At 38.3% G+C, this 23147-nt stretch overlaps 2 protein-coding genes across 8 annotated transcripts; one reads left to right on the top strand and one right to left on the bottom strand.

The window, feature by feature from the left end:
* Nucleotides 1-736: 736 nt before the first annotated feature.
* On the bottom strand, nt 737-3996 carry LOC136180462 (phosphatidylglycerol--prolipoprotein diacylglyceryl transferase-like). Of its 2 annotated transcripts, none has more exons than XM_065960148.1 (5): nt 3820-3996; nt 2809-2838; nt 2132-2161; nt 1601-1750; nt 737-1502 (listed from the first exon to the last, which is right to left on the bottom strand). In XM_065960148.1, exons 1-5 carry the CDS (start codon nt 3832-3834, stop codon nt 1428-1430), a joined length of 300 nt encoding a protein of 99 aa, XP_065816220.1. In that variant the 5' UTR covers nt 3835-3996; the 3' UTR covers nt 737-1427. The 2 variants fall into 2 exon arrangements, with proteins under 2 accessions (XP_065816220.1, XP_065816219.1); XM_065960147.1 differs by lacking the exon at nt 3820-3996 and adding an exon at nt 3041-3697.
* Nucleotides 3997-4494: 498 nt separating this feature from the next.
* On the top strand, nt 4495-21924 carry sh3bgr (SH3 domain binding glutamate-rich protein). Of its 6 annotated transcripts, XM_065960145.1 has the most exons (14): nt 4495-4652; nt 6039-6204; nt 6623-6690; nt 11866-12051; nt 12156-12236; nt 13623-13712; nt 14239-14445; nt 15677-15706; nt 17003-17026; nt 17449-17475; nt 18673-18699; nt 19772-19801; nt 20325-20386; nt 21295-21924. In XM_065960145.1, exons 1-13 carry the CDS (start codon nt 4563-4565, stop codon nt 20340-20342), a joined length of 1044 nt encoding a protein of 347 aa, XP_065816217.1. In that variant the 5' UTR covers nt 4495-4562; the 3' UTR covers nt 20343-20386; nt 21295-21924. The 6 variants fall into 6 exon arrangements, with proteins under 6 accessions (XP_065816217.1, XP_065816212.1, XP_065816213.1 ...); XM_065960140.1 differs by lacking the exons at nt 4495-4652; nt 6039-6204; nt 6623-6690 and adding an exon at nt 9404-9578; XM_065960141.1 differs by lacking the exons at nt 4495-4652; nt 6039-6204; nt 6623-6690 and adding an exon at nt 9404-9578 and having other exon boundaries at nt 15680-15706.
* Nucleotides 21925-23147: the final 1223 nt, after the last annotated feature.

Raw genomic sequence — 23147 nt, forward strand, 5'->3', positions numbered from 1 at the left:
AACACAGGAAAGGGGGGGAGGAGCTCCTTCAACAAAAGACACAAGTCTGCTTCATGACAACATTTACATTATATCCTAACCATGTATATCCAAACATGTTAATACCAAAACACTATTTGTAAAAAATGTGTTTATTAAAATAGTTTTAATTGCACAGTGCAGCAGATAAATCCATTACACTATATCTCTAGGTTTAATAGTTTTATGAGTATTTCGGACAACTCCTCCCTGAGGAAAGGGCGGTTACTTATTTATCGCCTAATTCTTTGTTCCACTTACAGACTGCTTTGATTTTTGGTTGTGATGGAGTGCTTTGGTTTAATGAAGGGATGTTTCCCTTTAGTGTCCAAATTTTTACCACTTTTAACTTACATTTTATTCGGGACTTTTAAAGATTTTTAAAAGATGATCAAAAGTTTAGCAGCACAAACTGCCTCTGGATAACAGGCCACAAAAAGACAAAAAAAATAATGTAAGCTGAGCGGTAAGAGTGCCCCCGCTTTATTGCCATATCAAATAATCATCAAATAAATTACTATCAAATAAAATGGACATTTTAGTATCTTAGACATTTGGGGGTAGGAAGTTTCTGCGTTTTATTCATAAAGTTTTCACTTAAGGGCTTATAGCAAGAAGTAATGATTTTAGGTAAGAGGCAATCATCCAAAATCAGTGCTTTAGATAATTATCTGTATGCACAGCGGAGTAGAATATATAAGTGATCACAAATAACACATTTAAGAGAATATCTGCTTTAATCAGCATTTAAAACATGTATAAAAAAAGAAAAAGAAAATAAACTGTACATTGGTAGAAACATTATTCAAACCACACTGGATATACCGTTAACCAACATGTGTTTCATAACCATTTTGTGGAATTTTAGGGTAACCTTTGAATGACAGATAATGACAAATCATTTTCTTGTGTAAAATATAATGTCTCTGACTGCAGTAAGCTGTCGCAACAAATTGTAGTTGTAGTGAACATTGTTCAAGTTAACTAAGCAAAACTAAGCACAGAAAACACCTCTTGAAAATTTGGTTATCCTGTTACCTATCAAATACATTGTATTCAATTTCAGAACTGTTCAGGATACAAAATGTGAATATCTCAGGTCAACTCCTTGAGATCATCAGGAAATTCATAATATGGGCATGACTACACAGCATGCTGCAGACCACCACCTAAATGAAGGAAATTGAAAAAAACTTAAAAAAACTTAAAAATACAAAAATAGGACAGTTACTGACATTTTCCCTTCAGGGAAGCCTTAAAATTGAGTGGAAATTGTAATGTTTTTTTTGGTGTATTTTTCACTTTGCAAAATACATCACTGCCCTAGGACAATCGTTGATCAAAATAATCTCTGCATCAAACAAAAGAGGTACTCAGAACTGTGGTGAGTACGTTTCAAGATGTCACAACTACTCCGCTCCTCCATTCTCCTCTTCAGCCTCCTCCTCCGCTTTTGGGGCGTCATCTGTTTCTGCTGCAGCTGGCTAGAAAATAGAGAAAACATGCTTCATCATTAGTTTATTCTAAAAATTGTCTAAGTGCAAATGTCACATGATAATAATGAAGATGACACTTGTTATACCTCCTGAATGTTAGCCTCCCTGTTTTCTGTTGGGGTCTCTACTTCCTCTGCATGAGGTTCTTCATGCTTGTCCTCTATTTTGGGTTCTATCCCCTTTTTGCTTGCAGGAGTTTCCTCTCCTTTTACCTGTGTCTTCTCCAGCTGTGGTACCTGCAACACATACAGTAAATTATGTTAGCCATACAACTAACAACATTCTACAAGAATATTAGAAAATACTCCAGTCTTTATAAAATTAATTTTTACTTTATTAATCCCGCAAGGGGAAATTTGGTTTTAATGAACATGCTACACACACATTGGCCGGAATACATACAAACAAGATCCTATGGACATGCATTAATGGAGAGGTGTCAGAGTGAATGGGCTGCCCACAGCGAGCGCTCCAGAGCAGATTCTTTGGGGCGCCTTGCTCAAGGGCACCTCAGCAGTGCCGGGACTTGAACCGACCACCCTCCAGTTCCCGGCCTGAGTCCCTACACAGAGCTACTGCCGCCCCTTGAATGTCAGTATCTTTACTTAGCTACTTACATTTCGAAACCGTGGAGACTTTCTTAAAGGCTGAAAAAGAAAACATACAAAATGTATAAATAGTAAAGTCATTTGAGCATTTTTTTTAATAATGCAGAATTCTTAAGAGTCCCCCAAAACACCGTCTTATCCATAAAAGTGATAATAGAGAAAATGTAAACCCAGTAGGAGATTGCTATGAGCACTCAAGACACCAGTTCATGTCTGATTGTTTCCTCATTGCAGAATAATGTGTAAGTTGTTACAAAGTACACAAGCTCTCTCCTGTGAACATCTGGCTCCTTGTTTTTTATGTTGCGTTTCTCACAACTCCTTTAAATAATTCGCATTTTGAATAACAAGTTAAGCTTAAAAACGTAAATTTGAGATTCGTTTGGAATAAATAATGTAGTAATTTGGGATGCCTGTATTCCAGCTCCCCCTAGAGGCCGTGCAGATCCTCAAAGCAAACAGAACAACAATTTTATAATAACCTGTACATTCAGAAAAAGTTATTGACCCGTTTATCCTGGTCCAGTTTCTCACTTGCATAATTACACCGGGAGATAACTGACTCTGCAAATGTCATCTTATATGAACCAAGATAGTTTCTTTGTCTTTACCCAAAGAAGAACACAATGTTCATTTTGGTGACAGAATGTGTATTGTCAGTTTAGAGACGAGACCTGAGTACTGACCTCTGTACTTGCATCTGCAGCACTGGTAGACTGTGCAAGAAAGAGAGAACAAATGAAAAAACCAGGATAAACATTAGTTCATGAGTGAGCTGAAGTGGGTGTGTAATGCAAAGGGGGGATGGGCATTTCTCCCTCCTTAAGTCACAGAGAAATTATACAACCTTAAAGTAGTAGAGTCCATCATGTATCTAAATAGACAAAAACAATCTGCAAGCTGTAAGTTGTATCGTACCAAGTACCGTCGAGCATCGTGCATGAGTCAGGAGTGTTTTAAAGGCGCATGTAGACTCTTAAGTCGGAGGGAGGTGTCGCTTCCGTGCACATGTTTTTTCCATCATCACAAAGGTGAATCTGAAACGTGTTGAAACGTATCAAAAGCCCAGGCTTATTTAATAAATCTGGGCGGCGGAATCGTAAGATACCAGATGAAATGCCACGGCTTTAACTTTATTGGAGTATGTCAGCCACCTCTCCTCCTAAAAAAAAACAAACTCTTCTCTAAGGGATGCTCAGGAGTTTTCTCATACAGCCAGAGTGATACATCTCAAATCCTTTTGCGTGGACAGCAATGACTGAATACTAATGCCTTCACACTGTACACACATCCTGAGGCAATAACGACTTTCCCTCGAAAAAGCAACCTGTGACTCGACGATGGTTACACCCCTTTTAAATGTTGTCAGCACACAGCGAAGGATTAACAAATTAATATCAAACCAAACACTAGGTCAACATAAGACCAGACCATGAAACATCAAAACTGGTTCTATGAATGTGCACTGTGGGATATAAAGTATTTGGCGCCACATCGCTGTATTAACTGGTTAAACAAGCCTGAGCACAGCAAAGGTGGGCTGAATTAATGCACATGGACGCCGTGCACAATGCATTTATTAAGAATACACATACAACCCTATTGTGTGCGTCCACACCAAAGAGATAACATCACCATAATGGAGAATAAGTATTTGTAGCCTATGCATTCCACAGAGTGCATGTATTTCCACTTACCTTTTTCTTTCCCATTGCTGCAGTGAATTATTCAGCAGAGAAAAACCGCTTGAAACAAATTTCACAATGTAGAAAAGTCAAGGAGTCAGTAGTGCACCTCTGCCTTCTCCTTCACAGCTGTGTGTTATTAAACATTAGGCTACTGTCCGAACATTACAATAACCAGCGCCAACCGGATTGGATCCATTAGTTCAGAATATTTTATCCTTATCCTATCCCACCTACCAGGAGGAGTTTCTACCCGCCCCTTTCTTCATGTGATTGGCGTTGAGGTCGAAGCGACAGATTTTTTGAAGGAAACATCTCACCTGTATGGGCAGTGTGTTTGCCAATCAGTCAACACAAGAATCATAGTTTTTATAAACACAAGCTGTCCCGACTCCCTAGTCAGATTTGGAAAAATGCAAGACATTTATGTAATTTAGTAAAGTAGGCCTATTTAATAAGGTTATGCTCAAAGCAATCATATAAACATAAATATCAAGAAAAATAGTTTATTCAGACAATGTGGTCTTCACTTTTTGTTCATTAATTTCCCCATGCACACCTATTTTATCAAAGCCTGCAAAAATGTATCTTTAAAAGTCACAATCAACAAGAAGATTAAACAAATAGCTTTGATATTTTATACCACGACGACTCAAACAAACAGAGTATTTCTGTGTATTGAAGGGGTGACGTCACTGGGACCTCAGTGAATCAGCTGCTACGCAACGAGCAGCTTCAGCGGGTGATGAACAAACATGGCGACTGGCTATGCGTGGCTCCTCGTCCTGGGCTCGGTCTTTCTTTGCAATTTAATGAAAACACTTCTTCCGTCTATATCGTCATTCGTAAGTAGAGACGCGTTGTATTTACTTACGGGTCCTGCTTTAAGTTTCATTGTTGTGTCGCCTTTGTCTGACGAACAGCTTGTTGTTTGTCACGGTAGCCAGCTAGCTTGAAACAACGTACCTTTACACAGGGGGAAATGTGTGTGTGCTGCACGGTTAATCAACACACTGTCTCTACGTAGCGTTTCCGCTTATGCGTACCAAAAACATAATCTTTAATGTTTACATTTTAGGCTGCTAGCTGATAGTGTATTTTACTGTGCATGTGTTTGACTGAGTATCTGCATCACTGACTCGACAGGAGACGTGAGGCTCTGGGTTGAACAGCATGGGTGCTGTTATGTGTCTTCTGCTTTGGGGCAGGGTATTAAATATTCATTTACAGGATCTGACAAACCATTGTCATGTCAAAACTTCCTGCAAGATAAGCTACAGAAAACAATGCACAAGGAAATCCAGAGGGAAATCGGTCCATATTTCATGTTAAGCAGTACATCTGATTACCCTTTCGTTGAATTCAGCTGATTTTAGCATTAGAATATAATATAATTACTTTATTGATCCCAAACTGGGAAATTGTGGCCATACAGCAGCAGGTTATCCAAACACACAATATGAGTAAAAAACACAATAATCTAAACACAATATAATATTAAATACAAAGTAAATAAGTACTAAAAAAATATCAAAAATAAGAATGTGAATATATACAACCAGGATTTAACTAAGCATTACTAGTCTTAAATAGGAAGATTAAATATGGAAGAGTAAATGTAAATGTGCAAGAACAGAGTCGTAAATGTTTGTAAATTAAATATGAAAGATTAAATGTAAATGTGCAAAAACAGAGTTGTAAATGGACAGTATTGACATAAGTTAAAGTGCATGTGTGTAGACTTATTATAAGCAGAAACTATACAATATAACGGCGAGTAGACAGACAAATGAAGTGAACATAAGTGCAGGGATAATTTGTAAATTTAACATGTGCAGAACAGATTACAGTATGGAGAGACAGATATTATCATGATGACAGTTCTCTGCTCACATGAGGTGAGCTGTTGTACAGAGTTATGGACTTCGGTAAGAAAGATTTCTTGTATCTGTCACTCCTTACCGTTAGCATGTGAGTGGCAATAAGCTTAAATTACGGTTTTGTAATTCAGCACATAAAATAGAAAGTCGTACATTTATAGCCACCGCTGTGGTGGGATAGGAATGCGGATTTACTTCCTCGTTTTCATAATGTTAGATGGGGAGAAGATCAACGCTGATATCAGCTGTTGTGTTTGGTTATTTAATACTGTGTTTTAATTTGAAAGTTGTCCAAATGTGTCTCAAGATTTTCATAATAAAATGTTTTTCCGGTATTTTCTTTTTTTCAAGCTGACAAAGATGATGCAGAAAGATGCTGAGCAGGAGAGTGGGATGAGGATTGAAATCCAAGAGATGAAGAAGGAGCAGTCATCAATTAGCATGATGGATGAGTTTGCTAGATATGCCAGATTGGAGCGCAAACTCAACAAGATGACAGACAAGCTGAAAACCCATGGTAAGAGACACAAGCAGAGATTGTGACTGATGGGAAAGACAATGGCCCTCATTCACAAACAGTGCGTACGCACAAATCTGTTCTTAAACTTGTTGATAATGTGATTCTGTCAAACTACACATAGCATTGATTAAAAGGCAAATATTCTCATTATGCCGGCATGTAGGAGACTGTTGCTTTGTCCGCCACTTCCACATCGCTATTTTTAAGTCATGCTTTGCCTTTGTGCTTTAACCCTGAACCCCACAAAATATTGGTGAGAACACTGATCAAAGATTAACCTTGTGTTTATTATATCATGTATTTTTTGCAATTAATCTGATAAACAGGCAAAAAGTCACAGGGGTTTTACTTAAGAAGGCTTTAACACTGAATAGCATCATAATTGTAACAATTCTGTGTTTCCTCACCTTTACAGTAAAATCCAGAACAGCACAGCAAGCCAAGATGAAATGGATTGTGAACATTGTCTTTTATATACTGCAGGTAAGTGTAGAGCTCGAAGCACAAAGGCATTCGATGGTAGATATGATTGAGTGTTATCTATTTTAGTACCACAAGTGTTAACCATTTCTTTGTTACTAAACATCCAGTTAATGCTATGTCTGAACTTTTTTTTTTTCACACTTTAATAAATATTGCTTTAAAATACAAATGCCATATTTTATATATTTACCAGGCTGCCCTGATGATCTCCTTGATATGGAAGTATTACACTGATCCAGTTACTGTGGTGCCAAGTAGATGGATTGCCCCTGTGGAACGCCTTGTGGCCTTTCCAACAGGAGTGGCTGGTAATTCATCTTTGTTTCATATTAAATGTAAACAACACCTGCATTAAAACTTACCTGTAACAATGTTCTTCTTATAGGATACAGTTTTAAGTGTTTTTTGTACATTTTTGAAAATGGGTTCATATTCATAATGAACCCTTACTCCTGTCATGTAGATGGATTATATTTGTTTTCATTTCATCAAAGCTTTATTACACTGAAACTGACATTAGGCTAAACAGACTTTGGACGCTTGGTGGTCTGTCCTGTATTGAAGCTTGTGAAAAAGCTTTGGCTGTTTAATTCATTGACATATATTCTTTCTTTCAGGTGGAGTGGGAATAACATGCTGGTTGGTGGTTTGCAACAAAGTAGTTACACTGGGTCTCCATGCTTTCAGTTAGAGACTGAGTAACATCTGGTGGACTTGGAAATCTTTGCTCAACATTTTGTAAAAGAGAGGAATGTTTTTTTGTCTTGTATCTATTTTTGTGAGCTGCTTAAGTTAAAAAATGTTTTTAAATGCAGTGCATTTTGGCATTGGCTGTTTCATATTGCAACTTTGTTTTGCTGGGGGGTTATGTTTGTGCTTCACATTTATTATGTGAAGGGGGGGGATCAAAATGCTTTTTAAAGAAAACATCGTCAAATTAAATGTGTTTTTTTGTTGTTGTATTCTCAATAATTCAGTAACAATAACAAGTCATGCAGATGTATTGAAGGAAACATGTTGAATAAAATCAAGTTAAGAGATTCCAATAGATTGTGTACAGCTCTTTGGTCAAAATGGCATTTATTCAGAGAAAATAACTATCCTGTGACTACTATCAAATATCCTTTGTCTACTTTCTTTCTGTGTATGCAAAGCACAGAAGTGTAAGAGCTTGTCCTTCAGTCCAGTTACTAAATATGTGACTCAAGAGAATGGCTTCTCATTATTCTGCTCTTCCTGTTGTGAACTTCCCTTTACTCTCACTTTACTAAATCGCTCCCAGATACCTCAGGTGACACAAAAAATCATACTCACAAGGATCTTCCCCTGTGCAGGTTGTCTATAGATTATTTAAAGGTGCTGTTGCATTGGATGTAAGACACGTTTCTGTCAAATTTCTGTAAAGTGTAGGTGGTTTGTAGTTTGTATTCTGCCGTAGGCTTCTCGTTTTACAGAAGAGGAACAAAAGCTCACCAGGATAATGAGGACTATCCAATATGTGAAAATGAAAAGATCTGAATGTTTAAACATATTAGCCAACTAACTCACACTTATGGAGCGTGGGAGGTGACATGGAAATATATATATATATATATATATGTCAAAGCCTATATATATGTATTTCCTAACTATATGGATAACACATGGTTTTTAAAGAAATAAAAAATGGATGCATTATTAAAAGATTCACTCCCCGTACAGTGTGTGGCCGTGAGGATACACAGTAAATATATCAGACCATTATGTTTCTTTGTACTAGGCTGTAAACATTTTAATTTCTAATGTAAAACCCGGCATTTTTAAGGGTGGTGTGTATGTGACTTCCGAGGCTCCTGGAGCCAGACTCAAGCGGACCCTCGACGAACTGCAGGAATTTGCACTTACGCATTGGCTTAAATTTTCAACCCTTGAGGTTAAGGGTATATCATGTCAACATATCAACATATCATGTTGTAAAAACCCCAGCGCCTGTCCATACTCTATTGTTAACTGTATCTTTGCCGAGCAAACTTGAAATGAAAGGAACTGTAACATTTATGTCAACCCTGCGAAATGTTGAAAATAAACTAACATTTTATACACTCTGGAGTATATGAAAATAACAAGAGTATATGAAAATAACAAGAGTATATGAAAATAACAGTGGGGCTTGAAGGGAGATCTGCAGTTAACGTTTTGTTGTAAACTGGAAATTGACCTGGAAGTTTTCCAGTAGGCTACCTCACCTGTACCATAAACATAAAACCATGATAACTTGATAATCTTACAGGCTAAATTATCTTGCTTTTGATGATAGTACACTAATATTTGTATCCCTAATTAAAAATGCTGACTTCAGATGGATTACAGGTATAGGGGATTATAGACCTGTTCCAACAGTTTGCGTAACTGTGCGCACAGTTTACGAAACTTTGTGTAGGCTACAGATTGCAAATCCGTGCGGTTTTGAGCCTTCTGGAGCTCAGTAGGCCGTTTTGAAACAAGACTTGCAGCCCATGGTAGCCTACTTGTCAGTACTATTTCTGTCCATATATGCACTCAGCAAGGGTCTGGAAGCTTACTTAGCTGCGTGGACAGACAGCTGAAGTTACCAATCAGTCTATGAAGTTGTGCGCCCCTGGGGCAACCCACCAATCCCGTACCAGTGGTGCCTGGACAAAAATAGCCCCGTGTGTGTGTGTGTGTGTGTGTGTGTGTGAGAGAGAGAGAGAGAGAGAGAGAGAGAGAGAGAGTCATCTCAGTGCTATGTCTTCGTCCCGAGTGTGAACTAATAATAGAGGAGGCCGTCTGCTCCTTTAAGAGCCCACTTGTAGCATATAGTCCTCAAAGAATAAAGTAACAAAATGGTTATCAAAGTATTCCTCGCCTCTTCATCAGGATCCACTGCGGTAAGCAATCATCCCGAGCCACTTCTCCTTGTTGTGGTCTACTGTTTTTTTGTTTGTTTGTTTTTTACCGAACAGGACTTTCTCACACTCACTTAACAGTTATATCATGTGTCTTTCATTTGCAAACCTCAAACCATATTTGCATGTTTTTAGGACTAGATCAACGCTGAGATGTAGTCTACCCTATGCTTTAGGTAGGCTAGTGTTTATTTGATCTCACAAGTCTTAGTGATAGACAGAGCTTTCTAGAAAAGGGGCTCCTAATGCTATTCATGTAGTAGGCTATATGCCGTCTTTAACATCTACACCTCCCTACTGCGGTTGCAAGAGCTTTTTCTTCCAAGGAAGCGTTTTCTTTATGTTTCTTCATCTGGTTTAATGTGTGATTTCAACGGGAGGGGTGAATCAATCCTCCTGATCAACTGTCGGCCCAGTTAAATAAGTAGTTTGGACCAGTCCATGGTGGGCCAGTTGGTCAGCAGTGGTAACTCTAAGCAGGAAGATTACTGAAGGACCTGTTTTGCATATTTAGCCTATTCCAAATGTGTCTATCTATAATACATGTAGATAGAGGCAAGTCCATGTACTCCTACTGTATTCAGAAATTAGATTATTGCAACAACTGACAGAATGTACTAGTCTAGTTTACTGAGAATCTTGAACTAGTCCTAGTATTTCAACTCTTAATCTATCTTTCTTTTCTTTTTCTTTTTTTGATTTGGTATCAGGGAATAAATAACTAGTGAAAATAACCTCCATTCTCATTATGAGTTTACCTGATTATTTTTATGTGATTAAAAATATATTTGTTTTGACCATAACTGGTCAAAAAGGAGAGCCAAACAAAAACACAAATAACTTTATACTCCACAAACTAACAGAAAGATGGCTTCATATGTGATGAAATTGTGACAATTAATTGTTTTTACACTTCGTATGTTTATGTCATTCGACAAGACATCAGGATAAGAGGTGAGTCTCATGTACCAGTTTTGAATTTAAATGGTGCAGAAATATTACCCTTCAATGCAGATGGTGAAAAGATTCTCTGATCAGAAGGCCTTGGAAATGATTTTTGAAGAGAGAGGAGCTTTGGAAGATGATAAAGAGAAGAGTTTTCACTATGTCAACTCAAAGATTTGTGATTTTGAAGATTAAGATGAGACTGACCATCAGCTAGCTCTAAAAAAAAAAAAAAAAAAAGCCTGTCAACAGCCAGCGTCAGGAGAAGTCAGTCACAGGACCAGGCCATCCAAGCCACAGAAGACCGTCTATAACCAGTCGCAGCAAAATGGTAAATGGTATATGGACTTGAGCTTGTACTGTATAGCGCTTTTCTAGTCATCTGACTACTCAAAGCATTTTTACACCACAAATCACACCTGCCCATTCACACACTGATGGCATTGGTTGCTATGTAGTGAGACCATCAGAAGTAACTCATCCCATTCATACACATTCATACACAGCAGACAAAGCAGTGGAAGCAATTCAAGGTTAAGTGTCTTGCCCAAGGACACATTGGACATGTTGCTGCAGGAGCTTGGGCTCGAACTCTGAAACTTCAGGTGGAGATACGATGACTCTGCCAACTGAGCCACAGTCGCCACAGCCACAGGACCAGGCCGTTCAACACTAGTGTCAGGACCAGCCCCGCAGCAGCCAGACACAAGACCAGGCCGTTCACAGACAGCCACAGCAGTCTGCCCACAGCAAGCCACCGAAACAGGTCGCCCATAGCGAAACACAGATCCATCCCTGCAGCTGCCAGCCACACGCACAAGCTGTCCATAGCCAGCCACAGCATGCTGTCCACATCCAGCTACAGGACCAGGCCGTCCACAGCCATCCACAAGAACAGACCATAGTAACAGATGTGGATATTATCTGTTTACTGGGACTCATACTGTGAAGACTGTGTTCAGTTTCTAAATAAGTTCATAGAAATTAACATCAACAGTGATGAAACAACTTGTTTCAGCTTTGTTTTTGTTTTTCCCAACCATATCTTGATTGTATTGATGTTTATTATTTATTGCATTTTGTCACACAAAACAAGCACTTTTATTCACATGTTTGACAGGGGTAAAGTATTTTACATAAATTGTTATGGCTGTATTGATATATGAATCTAATAATGCAGTGGGTTCACCAGACCCTCGAACATAGGCTGAGTAACAAAAACATGAACACCCCACAACAAGGGTTAGATGAGGGGTTAGAAAAATATAAACAACATTGATTTTTGTTACATATTTGTGTACTAATGTATTTTTCTTCTTCCCAGATAAAAAAAAAGCAGCAAGATGTTGTGGGCTTTCTGGAGGCTCTCAAAGTGGACTACACTCAGCTGGACATTGCCTGCAACGAGGAGAATCGCATGTGGATGAGGCAGAATGTCCCAGAGGATAGGAAGCCTACGAACGGCATCCCCCTACCCCCTCAAATCTTTAATGAAGCGAGCTACTGTGGGGTAAATACACACACAAAAAGCTGCATAAAATCATTAATCATTCTAAATGTATCTGTAAAGGAGCAGCCCTAGATAAAAGAATGGGTTATCTCATTTTGATGCAGGACTACGACACATTCTTTGATGCCAAGGAGGACAACTCAGTTTATGCCTTCCTGGGACTGCCCCCTCCTCCTGGGTCAAAGGTTAGATCTTTTCCTGTTTTTTTCTTCTCTCCTCTCTATTAAAAACCCTAAAATGAGATAATCCTATTTGTTATCCGCCTATATGCCAGACTATTTCTGTTGTTTTAGACAAATTCAAAATATATCATACCTCTGTTTTTTTATGAAATATGTTACCAGTAAAGACATTTCTTACAGATTTGAACAATAAACTAATACAACACCTGTTACAGAAGATTTGGCAAATGTCACAGCGGAATCATTAAACCTAAGCTATCAGCAGAATAAACTTTAAAGCCCTACACAGGGCAAGACATAGATATCTACCAAATATAATTACAGAATGTAAAACGTGGAAAACAACGCCTGTGAAGATTTAGGGATGACGTAATCATATAGCTTGTCCAGCAGAGTCTGCTCTGACTCCACAGGTTACAATACTTTTAATACTGTCTGCAAATGTAGCAGATGATCATGCTGAGAAAATGCTAAGAATTATGATTATAAAACATTTTGTAAATACAAACTACCACGCTATCTTTTTTGTATATTGAATTCCATAGGCTGAATAAATCTGATACATGTCAATATAGTATATCTTGACATGTATCTGTTTAATTACATTTTATTTCTATATGATGATTACAGTGTTTCCTACAGAATGACGAGATACCTTCAGTACTCTCTTACTTTAATTTAATTCATATACATGTTATTCCACTCCATCTGTTTCCTTTACCCATTTACTCCAGTTGCTCATGAATTAATCCTCTGTTTCTTAGCCAAAACGTGATTCTCTCCATTTCTTTAATTTATTCAACTTTCGACTATTTAATAGGTTTTAATAGACTGAAACTTTGTTTTGACAACATAAAGAGTGATTGTAACTAAAATAATCCGAGGACATACTGACTGGCCACCCAAAAGGTTAATTTGAAGCCCTAAGTCTGTATAATACACTCATGTGCACAGGGGTGGCTGTGGTTCAGGCTGTCGTCTCTAAATTTGAATGTTGTTGTTTTCCATCCCCAGCAAGTGTCAAGACACTTGGGCAAGATACTGAACCCCAAGTTGCTCCCAATTACATCAACATTGACATGTGAACGTGTATGAATGGGATTAGTTTATACTGATGAGCACTTTCCATAGCAACATGTGGTGTGATAGGTGAATGGAACATGTACTGTTAAAGTGCTTTGAGTGGTCAGAAGACTAAAAAGTGCTTTATAAGTACTGTCCATTTAACAGGTAAATCAATCAATCAATTATTCCATTTACCAGGTATATCAATCCATGTATGCACTTGTATCATTACAGTGCCAGTTCATTACAAATGTTATCTCAAGACACTTCACAAAACGAGCAGGTATAGACCATGGTGTTTGTTATTTCATTTCATTGATACAGGAAGCAGAAAAGGCTGACAAGGCAGACATTGTGGAGAATGGGACCCACGCCGAAGAAACTAATACAGTGGGCAAACTTGATGACTTAATAGTAATGCCGTCGTTACTTTCATTTTCTCCTCATTTTTTGCTTTTTGTTGTCACTATATAACCTTTTCCTTTCCATCCAATATGATTGAACCCTTTTTCTTCTGTCCACACCTGGTGAATCTTCTCTGGGCTGCCGTCTCCCATTCATCACACTAACTCATATTTTTGTGTTTTGCATGAAGAAGACATTTAGCAAAGTATACTGAGTTCTCATCATAACAGTGGGATGTTGCATTGCTGGGTTCAGCCTGCCTCAGGGTTGTGAAGCTTCATGTTCATAAACCACATCATTTTTTATTCACATTACTAAAACTCTTGTGTCTACATTTTCACTTCTACTACATTCCTTCTCCAAGTTATTGCCAGGATTGAGAATCACCTTGCTACTAATTTTTCACAACTCTATGAATGCTGAACCGACTGTTCTAGTGCTGTTGAAGCAGTACCTTTAATACATATGAATAGGTTTCCTGAATTACATCATCTGTTTGCTCTGACCAAAAGTTGTTGTTTCACCTCACAAAAAGGAGGTTCCTGTGGAGGAGCGTAATGGAAATACACACAGAGAGGAGGAGAAGCTGCAACAGGCAGCTGATGAGGAGGAGGAAGCTCAGGATGGCGAGGAGGAGGAAATAACAGAAGGAGAGACTGCAGATAAAGAAACAGCAGGAGACGAAACCCCTATGGAGGAAGAGGAGGCAGTGGAAGAAGCAGACGAGGTCACAGAAGATATAGTAATTGCCTCCTAACTAGAACCAAAGTCCCATGGTTTTTCCTCTCTATTCTCTTCTTTGGATGTTTGTGAATTTAATGTTTTCCTCCTTCACCTTCCCATCATTCCTGGAATGTCCTGTTTTTCTCCCCTCAGCATCTAAACTTGCCCTTTAATGTTTTCCTTCTCTCCCATATTAAGGGCTCTGCCTCCTTTTTAAGTTCCCGTTGCCCTCATACTGCATCTTCTATTAACAAAAACGTTACATTCCTGTTAACTCTTCCTGTTCGCCATTTATTCAACACATTTTAGACATATAACCCCTAACTTTTGTATTTCTGCAACATTTTTGATGGGTTTCAGGGACTGAGTCAGGGGATAGCCAATCTAGGGTTGCCCTGGCCAACCCCTGGCTCAAAATCCTTAACTTTGGCTGTTTGCCCTGTAAGAGGCAGGCATTATGTTAAAATTAATTATAAGGGCTTTGTTGAATCAGGCTGGCTCGCTTTACATTTAAATTTGCAGCATTTCTTTTTATTCGTACTTTAAATGAGTACTTTGGACATACTGTAAATATTTGTTTTGAGTCTTCAAAGAATTTGCTCATCTATTGTGTTACTTAATTTTCTAGATTTCTTTTGGGGCTTTTTATGCCTTTATTAGAGAGACAGGTTGATGAATAGCATCAAAAATTAGGGAGATTTTCTCCCGCCTCGAAGACCACAACTTATGCACATAGCGCACACAAACTAACAGCTAGGCCACTGGTGCCTAATATGTGATTAGTGGATTATAAGGGACAAATAAAAGTTATTTATTGTGTTTGTTTGTTTGTGTGTGTGTGTGTGTGTGTGTGTGTGTGTGTGTGTGTGTGTGTGTGTGTGTGTGTGTGTGTGTGTGTGTGTGTGTGTGTGTGTGTGTTTGCACACTTCACACTTCAGGCCATCCCTACACAAGTTGGGGCCTCATTTAGGCCTTTGGTTTCTTGTCTGTTTTTCTTACCTCCTCATGCCTTTGCAGACCCCATGAAATTGCTACCACTGTTCTTGATGATCCTCCCCACATTTCACTGCATATCCATTAACTTTCCTAATCAAGGTGTGTCATGCACACCACACTTTGTCTTGTTCAATAAGCCTGGTCTGTGGATGCCGATGTGTTTCAGTTAAAAAAATATAAAGTATGTAGTACGTGTGGGAATTTTTCCAAATACACAGTCTGACAAGTCTAACAATATTTATTTCTTCTGTTAGCAGGCTCATGCAGAGGAGGAAGAAGGACAGGTACGTTTCTCAAAAAAACACACTCATTACACGCACTACACTTAAAGGCCACGTGTTTCAATTAATATGAAAAATATTCATATGTTAACATGTCAGGTAAAATATTGCAGTACGTGTCAGCTGAACTGAAATTAAGACAGGATGGCATTTCATAGAATCAAAAATGTTTCATTTCCATTGGTCCTTGCAAATATCAGACAAATTGCATAAAATGAAATGCATGTGAAATACATGAAGTTGAAGTTCATTGGCCCTTTCTATTTTTCTGGTCATTCTGGTTAAGAATATGTGTGCTGACCAATAAGTGTGGCCAAATTAATTTGAAAGCTGGATTGGTGTTAATGCTATAAAATGGCATATATTGTAAAAAAGGGACTTGGGCTTATTTGTTCTTGTTCACTGTTGGTTTTAAGAGCCTTTAAATAATGTGGATTTTTTTTAAAGTGTCTGCTATTTTCTGATAAGTATAGTGAGTCAGTCACGACTATTACAATTTTTGCATCCTGAACCTTGCATACGCATGTAAATGCTTGAAACCCTTGTCCTCCTATTTTGTACCTTATCAAAACTAGCATCTTCTGTTCATCCCCTGTTAGCTACTCTTTGGGTGAGAATGAATGTTGTGATTGTCAGATATTTATCAGCCTTACATGGCTGAGAGGTAGTATATAAGAGGAAATATTAGCAATGTATTTGCTATGATGCATCATATGCTAAAATGTATTTCAAAATAGTTAGTTGATGTCACACTCAATTACTATCTCCACCTTCAACTTCAGGTAGATGTATTTAACAATTGGTATGTTTCTTTATCCTGTGTTGCAGTCATTTAAATCATCTGACTCACTTCACATTACTTAGGTCATTGGTTTATCTTTGGGGTTGTGCCAAATATTTTTTTGGGAGGGGGGGATCTGGGGGAGCTCAAATTAGATTTGCGCATTTCAACTTAAATCATGATACACACTTACTGGATAGTTTATGCAAAGGTATATTGGTAACAATAAGTGTGTATGCCTTTTCTGTCAAAACTAAAACATTGATGTTACCTTTTATCAATAATGTTTTACTTATTTTCCATGTGGGTCCTCAGCTTTTCTAAGATAAAAGTGTTAAGAGTTTGGGGTCTGGTGGGGGGGCCTTAAAGAAAAACTGGTTAGAAACCGCTGACTAAGATGAATCAGTTTCAGAGATCCTTCTGCTGGTGAATATTCTCATTTTGGTCCTCGTGCACTTAATGGCATTTGATCCCTTCTTTGCCCATCTTTTGTCCATCTCTCGGTTTGCTCCCTCCAGGAGGAAGAGGATTTGCAGTCAGAGGTAACTGTGCGTCGCTGATCGTCTCTTTCTATGGTTCTTCAAATAGCCATCAGAAATATGTGGGTTTGATGGTGTAGAGATCAGCGTTATCAACTGTGTTTATATTGGGTTGGGATGGGTGAAGGTCTGCCTTTCCCACTCATCTTTATACTCTTTTATTTGCTCCCTTCAAAAATGTACCCCTCTCTCTCCCTCTTTGTCTCCTGTCTCCATCACGTTTTTTCCTTTATTAACCATTTTTCGTCTGTGTGCTAACATCCTATTCCTCATTTCTTCCTAGTTCAGTAGCTGCTTCCTGACAACCTCAAGTATCCATATAGTTTCATTTTTTTAAATCTGCAAAGTTCTCACCTTGTGCATGCCTAAGGCACTATTTTTCTCCGCTCACAGCCTGCTCACCTGCTATTTGTTATTCCCTCTAGGAGGAAGAAGAGCTACTACAGCTTGAGGTAGATTCAAATGATTTTTTTTTTTACTTGCCCCAACCATCCTAATTTCATCTTGTGTTTTTTAAACAAGTGTTCTAAGTTATTTTTTTCCCACTTGAAAATGTATGAATCACTCCCTAAGTTTTCCCTCTCACTTAGTAGATTTTGAAGACTGGTGTCTCTGTGAACACAGTAATGAGTGAAAATAAAGTGCAAGATTTAGGAAAGCAATGTTGATCTTACAAAAATGTTTTGCTTTTAACAGTGTGCATTATTTCTATTGGCTCACATATACATTGATAATAAGTGTTTGGTCTCCAGTCACACATAGGAATGTAATTGTCCAGGGGACAAGGGGAAACATGTCTACTTCACTTCATTTTTTTCCACTAATTTCTCATTTAATTTAGATTTACACACAAAATCTCTCTCAACAATGTTTTCATACCCCTGTCAGAACATACTCTTGTTTTACTGGGCAGTGCTTTTTCACATTGGGGTTACCTGTCAAAATACATATAATAGACCTGTGACTTTATTATGCCAAGACACCCTCTGAATCCAATCCTACACACTTGCTCTCACAACTTTCTTACACATCTCCTGAAGCTTTGTGGACAGGGCTGCAGGTGAATTCAACAAGACCCAGTTTGTGATCAATTAAGCATCTTTTCTCACAACAATTTTAATCAGAGTTACCTCAACAACACGTTCAGACCCAACATGATCTCAAATCAGTATTTTCCTGCTTAAGAAAGCAACACACTGAAGCTTAAAGTCCTACAAAATCCTACTGAAAAATGTTACTGTGCTAAATGCTTTGTGATAAGGACTCTGTAGCTTTGAGAAATCACAACAGTTGTTTGGTAGATAAAAACAAGTATTCTTCACTGCTACGCTTTGCTTTGCCTTTTTCCTCTTTACCTTTCCATCTATTTTGTGGTTTGCCCACCTCTCTTGCAGGAGCAAGACAAACAGGGCAGTGAGGTAGTCCCTGTGGTTTGTTTGTGGTTTCTTGTATTTCAAACTATGCTTTCACTGTCCTTTCTCTTTCCCTTTTCTCCCTCTGTATGCTGCATTGATTCTTTCCATGAGTCCAGATAGCATGATAAATATGACAATATTTTACTTGTACTTTGGTATATATAGTGTTGTAATAACGACTTAGTCCATACATCAGTATTCTTTCACTTACTCTTCTGATTTCATCATCCATAGGAAGAAGAAGAGGCTGAAGTTCAAGAGGTAGATTTAAATTGTAGAGGTTTGATACATTTTTAGCATGGTGTGAATCATTCTGCTATTTTTATGCATGATCTGGTTGCATTCAAAGACTGTATGTATATGAATATGAAAGCAGGTTTGCTGTTTCTTCCCAAAGGCAGTTGTGTCATGCGATCCAATGCACAAGTTTGAAAATGTTTCCTCCTGTCTGACTTTTACTGATAATAATTACTTTACAGATGGCAGCATAATATTTGTTTCTTGTTTGCTGTGTTAAGTGAACAATAACCATTCAGATAGTTCCTGTGAGTCTGTCAGGACATTTTTACTTGTTTGTTTTGATGCCTCAATAATGGCTGGGAGTCTTTTTGTTGTTCAACTCCAACTTCCCTTGATCCAAAGGAACGTAGCTTGAACATGATTTCACTATGTTATGTTTGCATGGAGAGGTGATTCTGGGGTGTCTTTTTCTTTCTTTTTTTAAGAAGTCATGCATTTTGTCAAGTGAGCAGTCACAAAACTTTACCAAGAAGGAACAGTCATAAGTCTCTGCAGATGCATAGTGCTAACACAAATCTTATAATGACATGTAGTTTTACTTTTAAAACATCTTTTTTTTAAAGACTTATTTTTTGGGCTTTTATTTGACAGATAGGACAGTGGATAGAGTCAGAAATGGGGGAGAGAGGAGTGGGGAACGACATGCAGGAAAGGAGCCACAGGTTGGATTTGAACCTGGGCTGCTTGGAAGACTACAGCCTCCATACGTGGGGCGCGCGCACTAACCATTGCGCCACAAGTGCCCTCTTTTAAAACATCTTAAATGAGTGAAAATTTGTATTTCACTCTGTCTCACAAGGTCAAATCAGAAAATTCAGAATACCAGGAAGTGCCCCTTGGTTTCCTTGTCCCTGCCATCATTGCCAACGACTGCACTTCTCTCGAATAACCACTTTCCATTTTTAACTTGCCCTTTCACTCCAAACACTAATATCTTCACACTAACATGTGAAGTCTTCATCTTATCTACCTGTTATTTGGACCATGGCTTCACATGACCCCTTGCTATCTTTTTTTCCCCAACACCTTAAAGGATGAAGAAGAAGACTTGGAAGAAACACAGGTAGCAATAAAAAAAAAACTATTTGTGATATCTGATCTGCTGCTTGTGCCCGACACGCCAGCAGAAAATCGTGTCCCACTTTTGTTATTAAGAAGATAGATCTATAAGGATGTCTTGATATTTTAGACCTATCAATCACTAACTGTGTTGGAATAATGAGTCTTAATTCAGGGAAATAATAGACAAGGCAATTCTTTTTTAAACTCTTTATTTTTTATACCCCATCTGTAAGAGGGAACATCCTTGCTTTTAATCAACAGAACAAACTAAGCAGATCCAAACTAAGCAGATTAAACACTTTCAAAGCTCCTAACCCTAGAACTATCCGGGTTCCCTAAATGAAGGGGCCCAGACAGCAAGATGTATGGACTGCAACAAATTTTACTGAACTAGCCTATTTTTTTATGATGACATAACATTGCCTACATAGAGCAACCCAGTCATTTAACACATATTTCATTATATTTCTTTTACCCCTGTCCTTTGTCATATGTTACTTACACATGATAGTCTCTTTTAACAGGAGGAAGAGGCTGAGTAGTTAAAGGCAGGTGTCGTCCCTGATGTTGACTTACTTCTGTCAAGGTAAATCACTATATTTTTTTCTACTGCTAAGATTCTGTGCTTTTGCCCTGCCACTAGAGGGCGGTAAATCATTAACAAAACATGAGTAGGCTTCCTAGGTGTTGCATTATATTTAATGTATTTTACCAGATAAATTAAAAAGAAAACGTATTTCAGAGAACAGTTTTTTGTGTGTGTCTCTTTTACCCTGCTATGAATTTACGACTAAAGAATGAATGAATTACCCAAACTCCCTTCTGAATCTACATTGTAAACTGTAATTTGAAAAAGTTAAAATTGTTCACTTCTTTATGTATAAGATACATCTCTCAGACACCAAGTCTTATACCCTCTCGGCTTTAGCCCTGTTTGTACGGACCTATAATTTGTTTTAAGTTGACTTGAACTCTGAGGTTTTCACTTAGTGGCTACAAAATAAAACATTAGCTTATCTATAAAGGAACTCCTCTGCTACATGTACCTCTGTTAGCAAAAAGCTATGGTGAGCATGTAGAATGCCATGGGAATAATTCAGAGCCATAACAAAACTGTCCCACAATTTCTTTATTTTCTGAGTCAGTAGCATTAATGGTGACTGTGATGATGATAATAGCGGTTCTAATCCTCAAAGCCAAAATTTGAGTCCTTCTCTGAATGTTAGGCAGCTATGACCCAATAAGAAAAGCCACAGTGAAGGCCTTGATGGGTGGCAATGCTCTTCTCCCTTAGCTGTTTCCCAAACCCTGCAAGCCCCTGTCAAGCCTTATTAAAGGAAGCTGCAAAGTGAGCTTCAAATGTGCCTCTGGAGGAGTGGGCAAGCTGGGTGGCACCATCACATAGCATGTGATTGGTGGCTGCCTAGACCACCACAGACAATGGGAAATGTGTGACTATTTTCATTTGTTTCATATGTTGGCCTTGTGTTTCAGGTGGAAGAAGCCTCCTGTTTGTCTCTCCTTGACCCCTGAAGCTTGACCTCCCTCTGTCCTGTCAAACAGCCCCTCTACCCTCCCCTTGGCCACACTGGACTTCACTGGAAACTGCTGAAAAGACTGAAAATTCCTAACCCACATCTGCCCCTATCCCTTGTGACTGCTATATTGACTTAATTTTTATATTTTGCCTGTAGAGACTTGCTTTAATAAAAATGTGCAGTTATTTTGTTAAAATCAAAACATATTTCTCATGTTTTAAGTAGAAGATATTTTAGTATTCTTACACAAGAGACAGTGACCTTTTAGGAAAATATTACCTTTAAATACCTCAGCGTGTCAGTATTTCAGAGGTTCATATCTCAAAGTTTTATATCCCACTCTGTGGTTTTATTACAGTAGTCTTTCGCTAATGTTGTTCCTTTAATGCTATCAACTTAATGTAAAAATGGAATTAAGACTTCTAAAGGCCACGTGAGAAAAAAAGTATGCAAATATTGAAAGGCTGCAAAATGGTCCACCTCTGTTCTGACTACTCCTGCTTATCAATGCATTTTGTTGAATGAGTAGAGCTACTAAGTGTTAGATGGACTCACACGTGCAATAAAGTAGACAGGTTAAAAAGAACTCAGCTGTTGTAGTTTGATTAATGTAAAACAGCAATAGGTTGGTGCATCAATAGACAGAAAGTCCACTGTTCAGTCACAGCAGCCTTGATCCCGTGAAAAGTGGAGCAGCATGTAAGATCTAATCTTTTGATATATATTTTAAAATATACAAAAGCGGTCGACATTGACAAAGGACCAATGCTATACATTTACAATTCAAAGAATTAAACCTTCAAATCATGTTCAAATGGATAGTTAGGTCATGGAAAATATATAATCTGAACTGATGCTTTTTGATATTGTTGTTCTCCTTTCCTTAACTGAAAATGTGCAATATGTTGTGTTACACAATAAAGTTCTGAAGAGTGTCCAGCCATGCTAGCAGCATTTTGGCATGGCCATTTAAAGCACATTAGTCTCCGAGCAAAATTCAGCTGTAAAGAACACAACAAAACTAAAATGTAGATGCCTACTGGTCCACAGCTTAGGAGCTATAACTGAGAAGGCCCGGTCTCCCCTATGCTTCAGCCTAGCATTAGGGTGCAACCAGACCAACACACATCAATGACTGTGATGGGCCGCATGGCTGTAAAAGGTCAGAGAGGTAGGCTGGGGCCAGCCCGGTCAATGCTTTGTAAGCAAACAGCATGATCTTAAAATGGCTCCTAAAATTGACAGTGAGCCAATGAAGGGAGGCGAGAACAGGAGTGATGTGCTCTCGCTTGCGTGTCCCTGTGAGGAGCTGAGCAGCAGCCTTTTGAACAAGTTGCAGATGAGACAAGGAGGCCTGGTTAACACCAACTTAAAGAGCATCACAATAGTCGAGGCGAGTTGAAATACAAGCATGTATAAAACTCTCGAAGTCATTAAAAGAAAGACAAGGCTTGATCTTAGACAGTTGCTTCAGCTGGAAGAAGCTAGATTTTACAATAGAATGAATCTGTTTGTCCATTTTAAAATAACTGTCCATTTTCACACCCAGGTTGGTTATTGTGGGTTTGAAAAGAGGATCAAGGGGGCCAAGGTCTGGTGTGGCATGACTGGCACCACTGGGTCGAAATATTATGACATCTGTTTTACTGTCATTAAAATTTATAAAGTTTAAAGCCATCCAGGCTTTGATGTCCTTAAGACACTCTGACAGTGGTTCTAGAGAGTTTGTGCTGCTTTGCATAAAAGTGCAACGAGATGCCATATTTTTTAATAATAGCACATAGGGGGAGCAGATAAAGGGAAAAAAGA

Source organism: Labrus bergylta, chromosome 11 (genome assembly GCF_963930695.1).
Source record: "Labrus bergylta chromosome 11, fLabBer1.1, whole genome shotgun sequence".
NCBI classification, from domain to species: Eukaryota; Metazoa; Chordata; class Actinopteri; order Labriformes; family Labridae; genus Labrus; species Labrus bergylta.

Bases quoted from the DNA above. Each gene is read 5' to 3' on its own strand.
- LOC136180462 (XM_065960147.1), bottom strand. From the start codon at position 3,064: ATGCACGATGCTCGACGGTACTTG. The intron at 2,162-2,808 runs GTCAGTACTCAG...TTTCTTTTTCAG, and splicing joins CTGCAGATGCAAGTACAGAG to CCTTTAAGAAAGTCTCCACG. The intron at 1,503-1,600 runs GTATAACAAGTG...TCTATTTTCTAG, and splicing joins GGGAGGCTAACATTCAGGAG to CCAGCTGCAGCAGAAACAGA.
- sh3bgr (XM_065960145.1), top strand. From the start codon at position 4,563: ATGGCGACTGGCTATGCGTGGCTCCTCGTCCTGGGCTCGGTCTTTCTT. The intron at 13,713-14,238 runs GTAATGCCGTCG...CCTCACAAAAAG, and splicing joins GCAAACTTGATGACTTAATA to GAGGTTCCTGTGGAGGAGCG. The intron at 17,027-17,448 runs GTAACTGTGCGT...TATTCCCTCTAG, and splicing joins AAGAGGATTTGCAGTCAGAG to GAGGAAGAAGAGCTACTACA.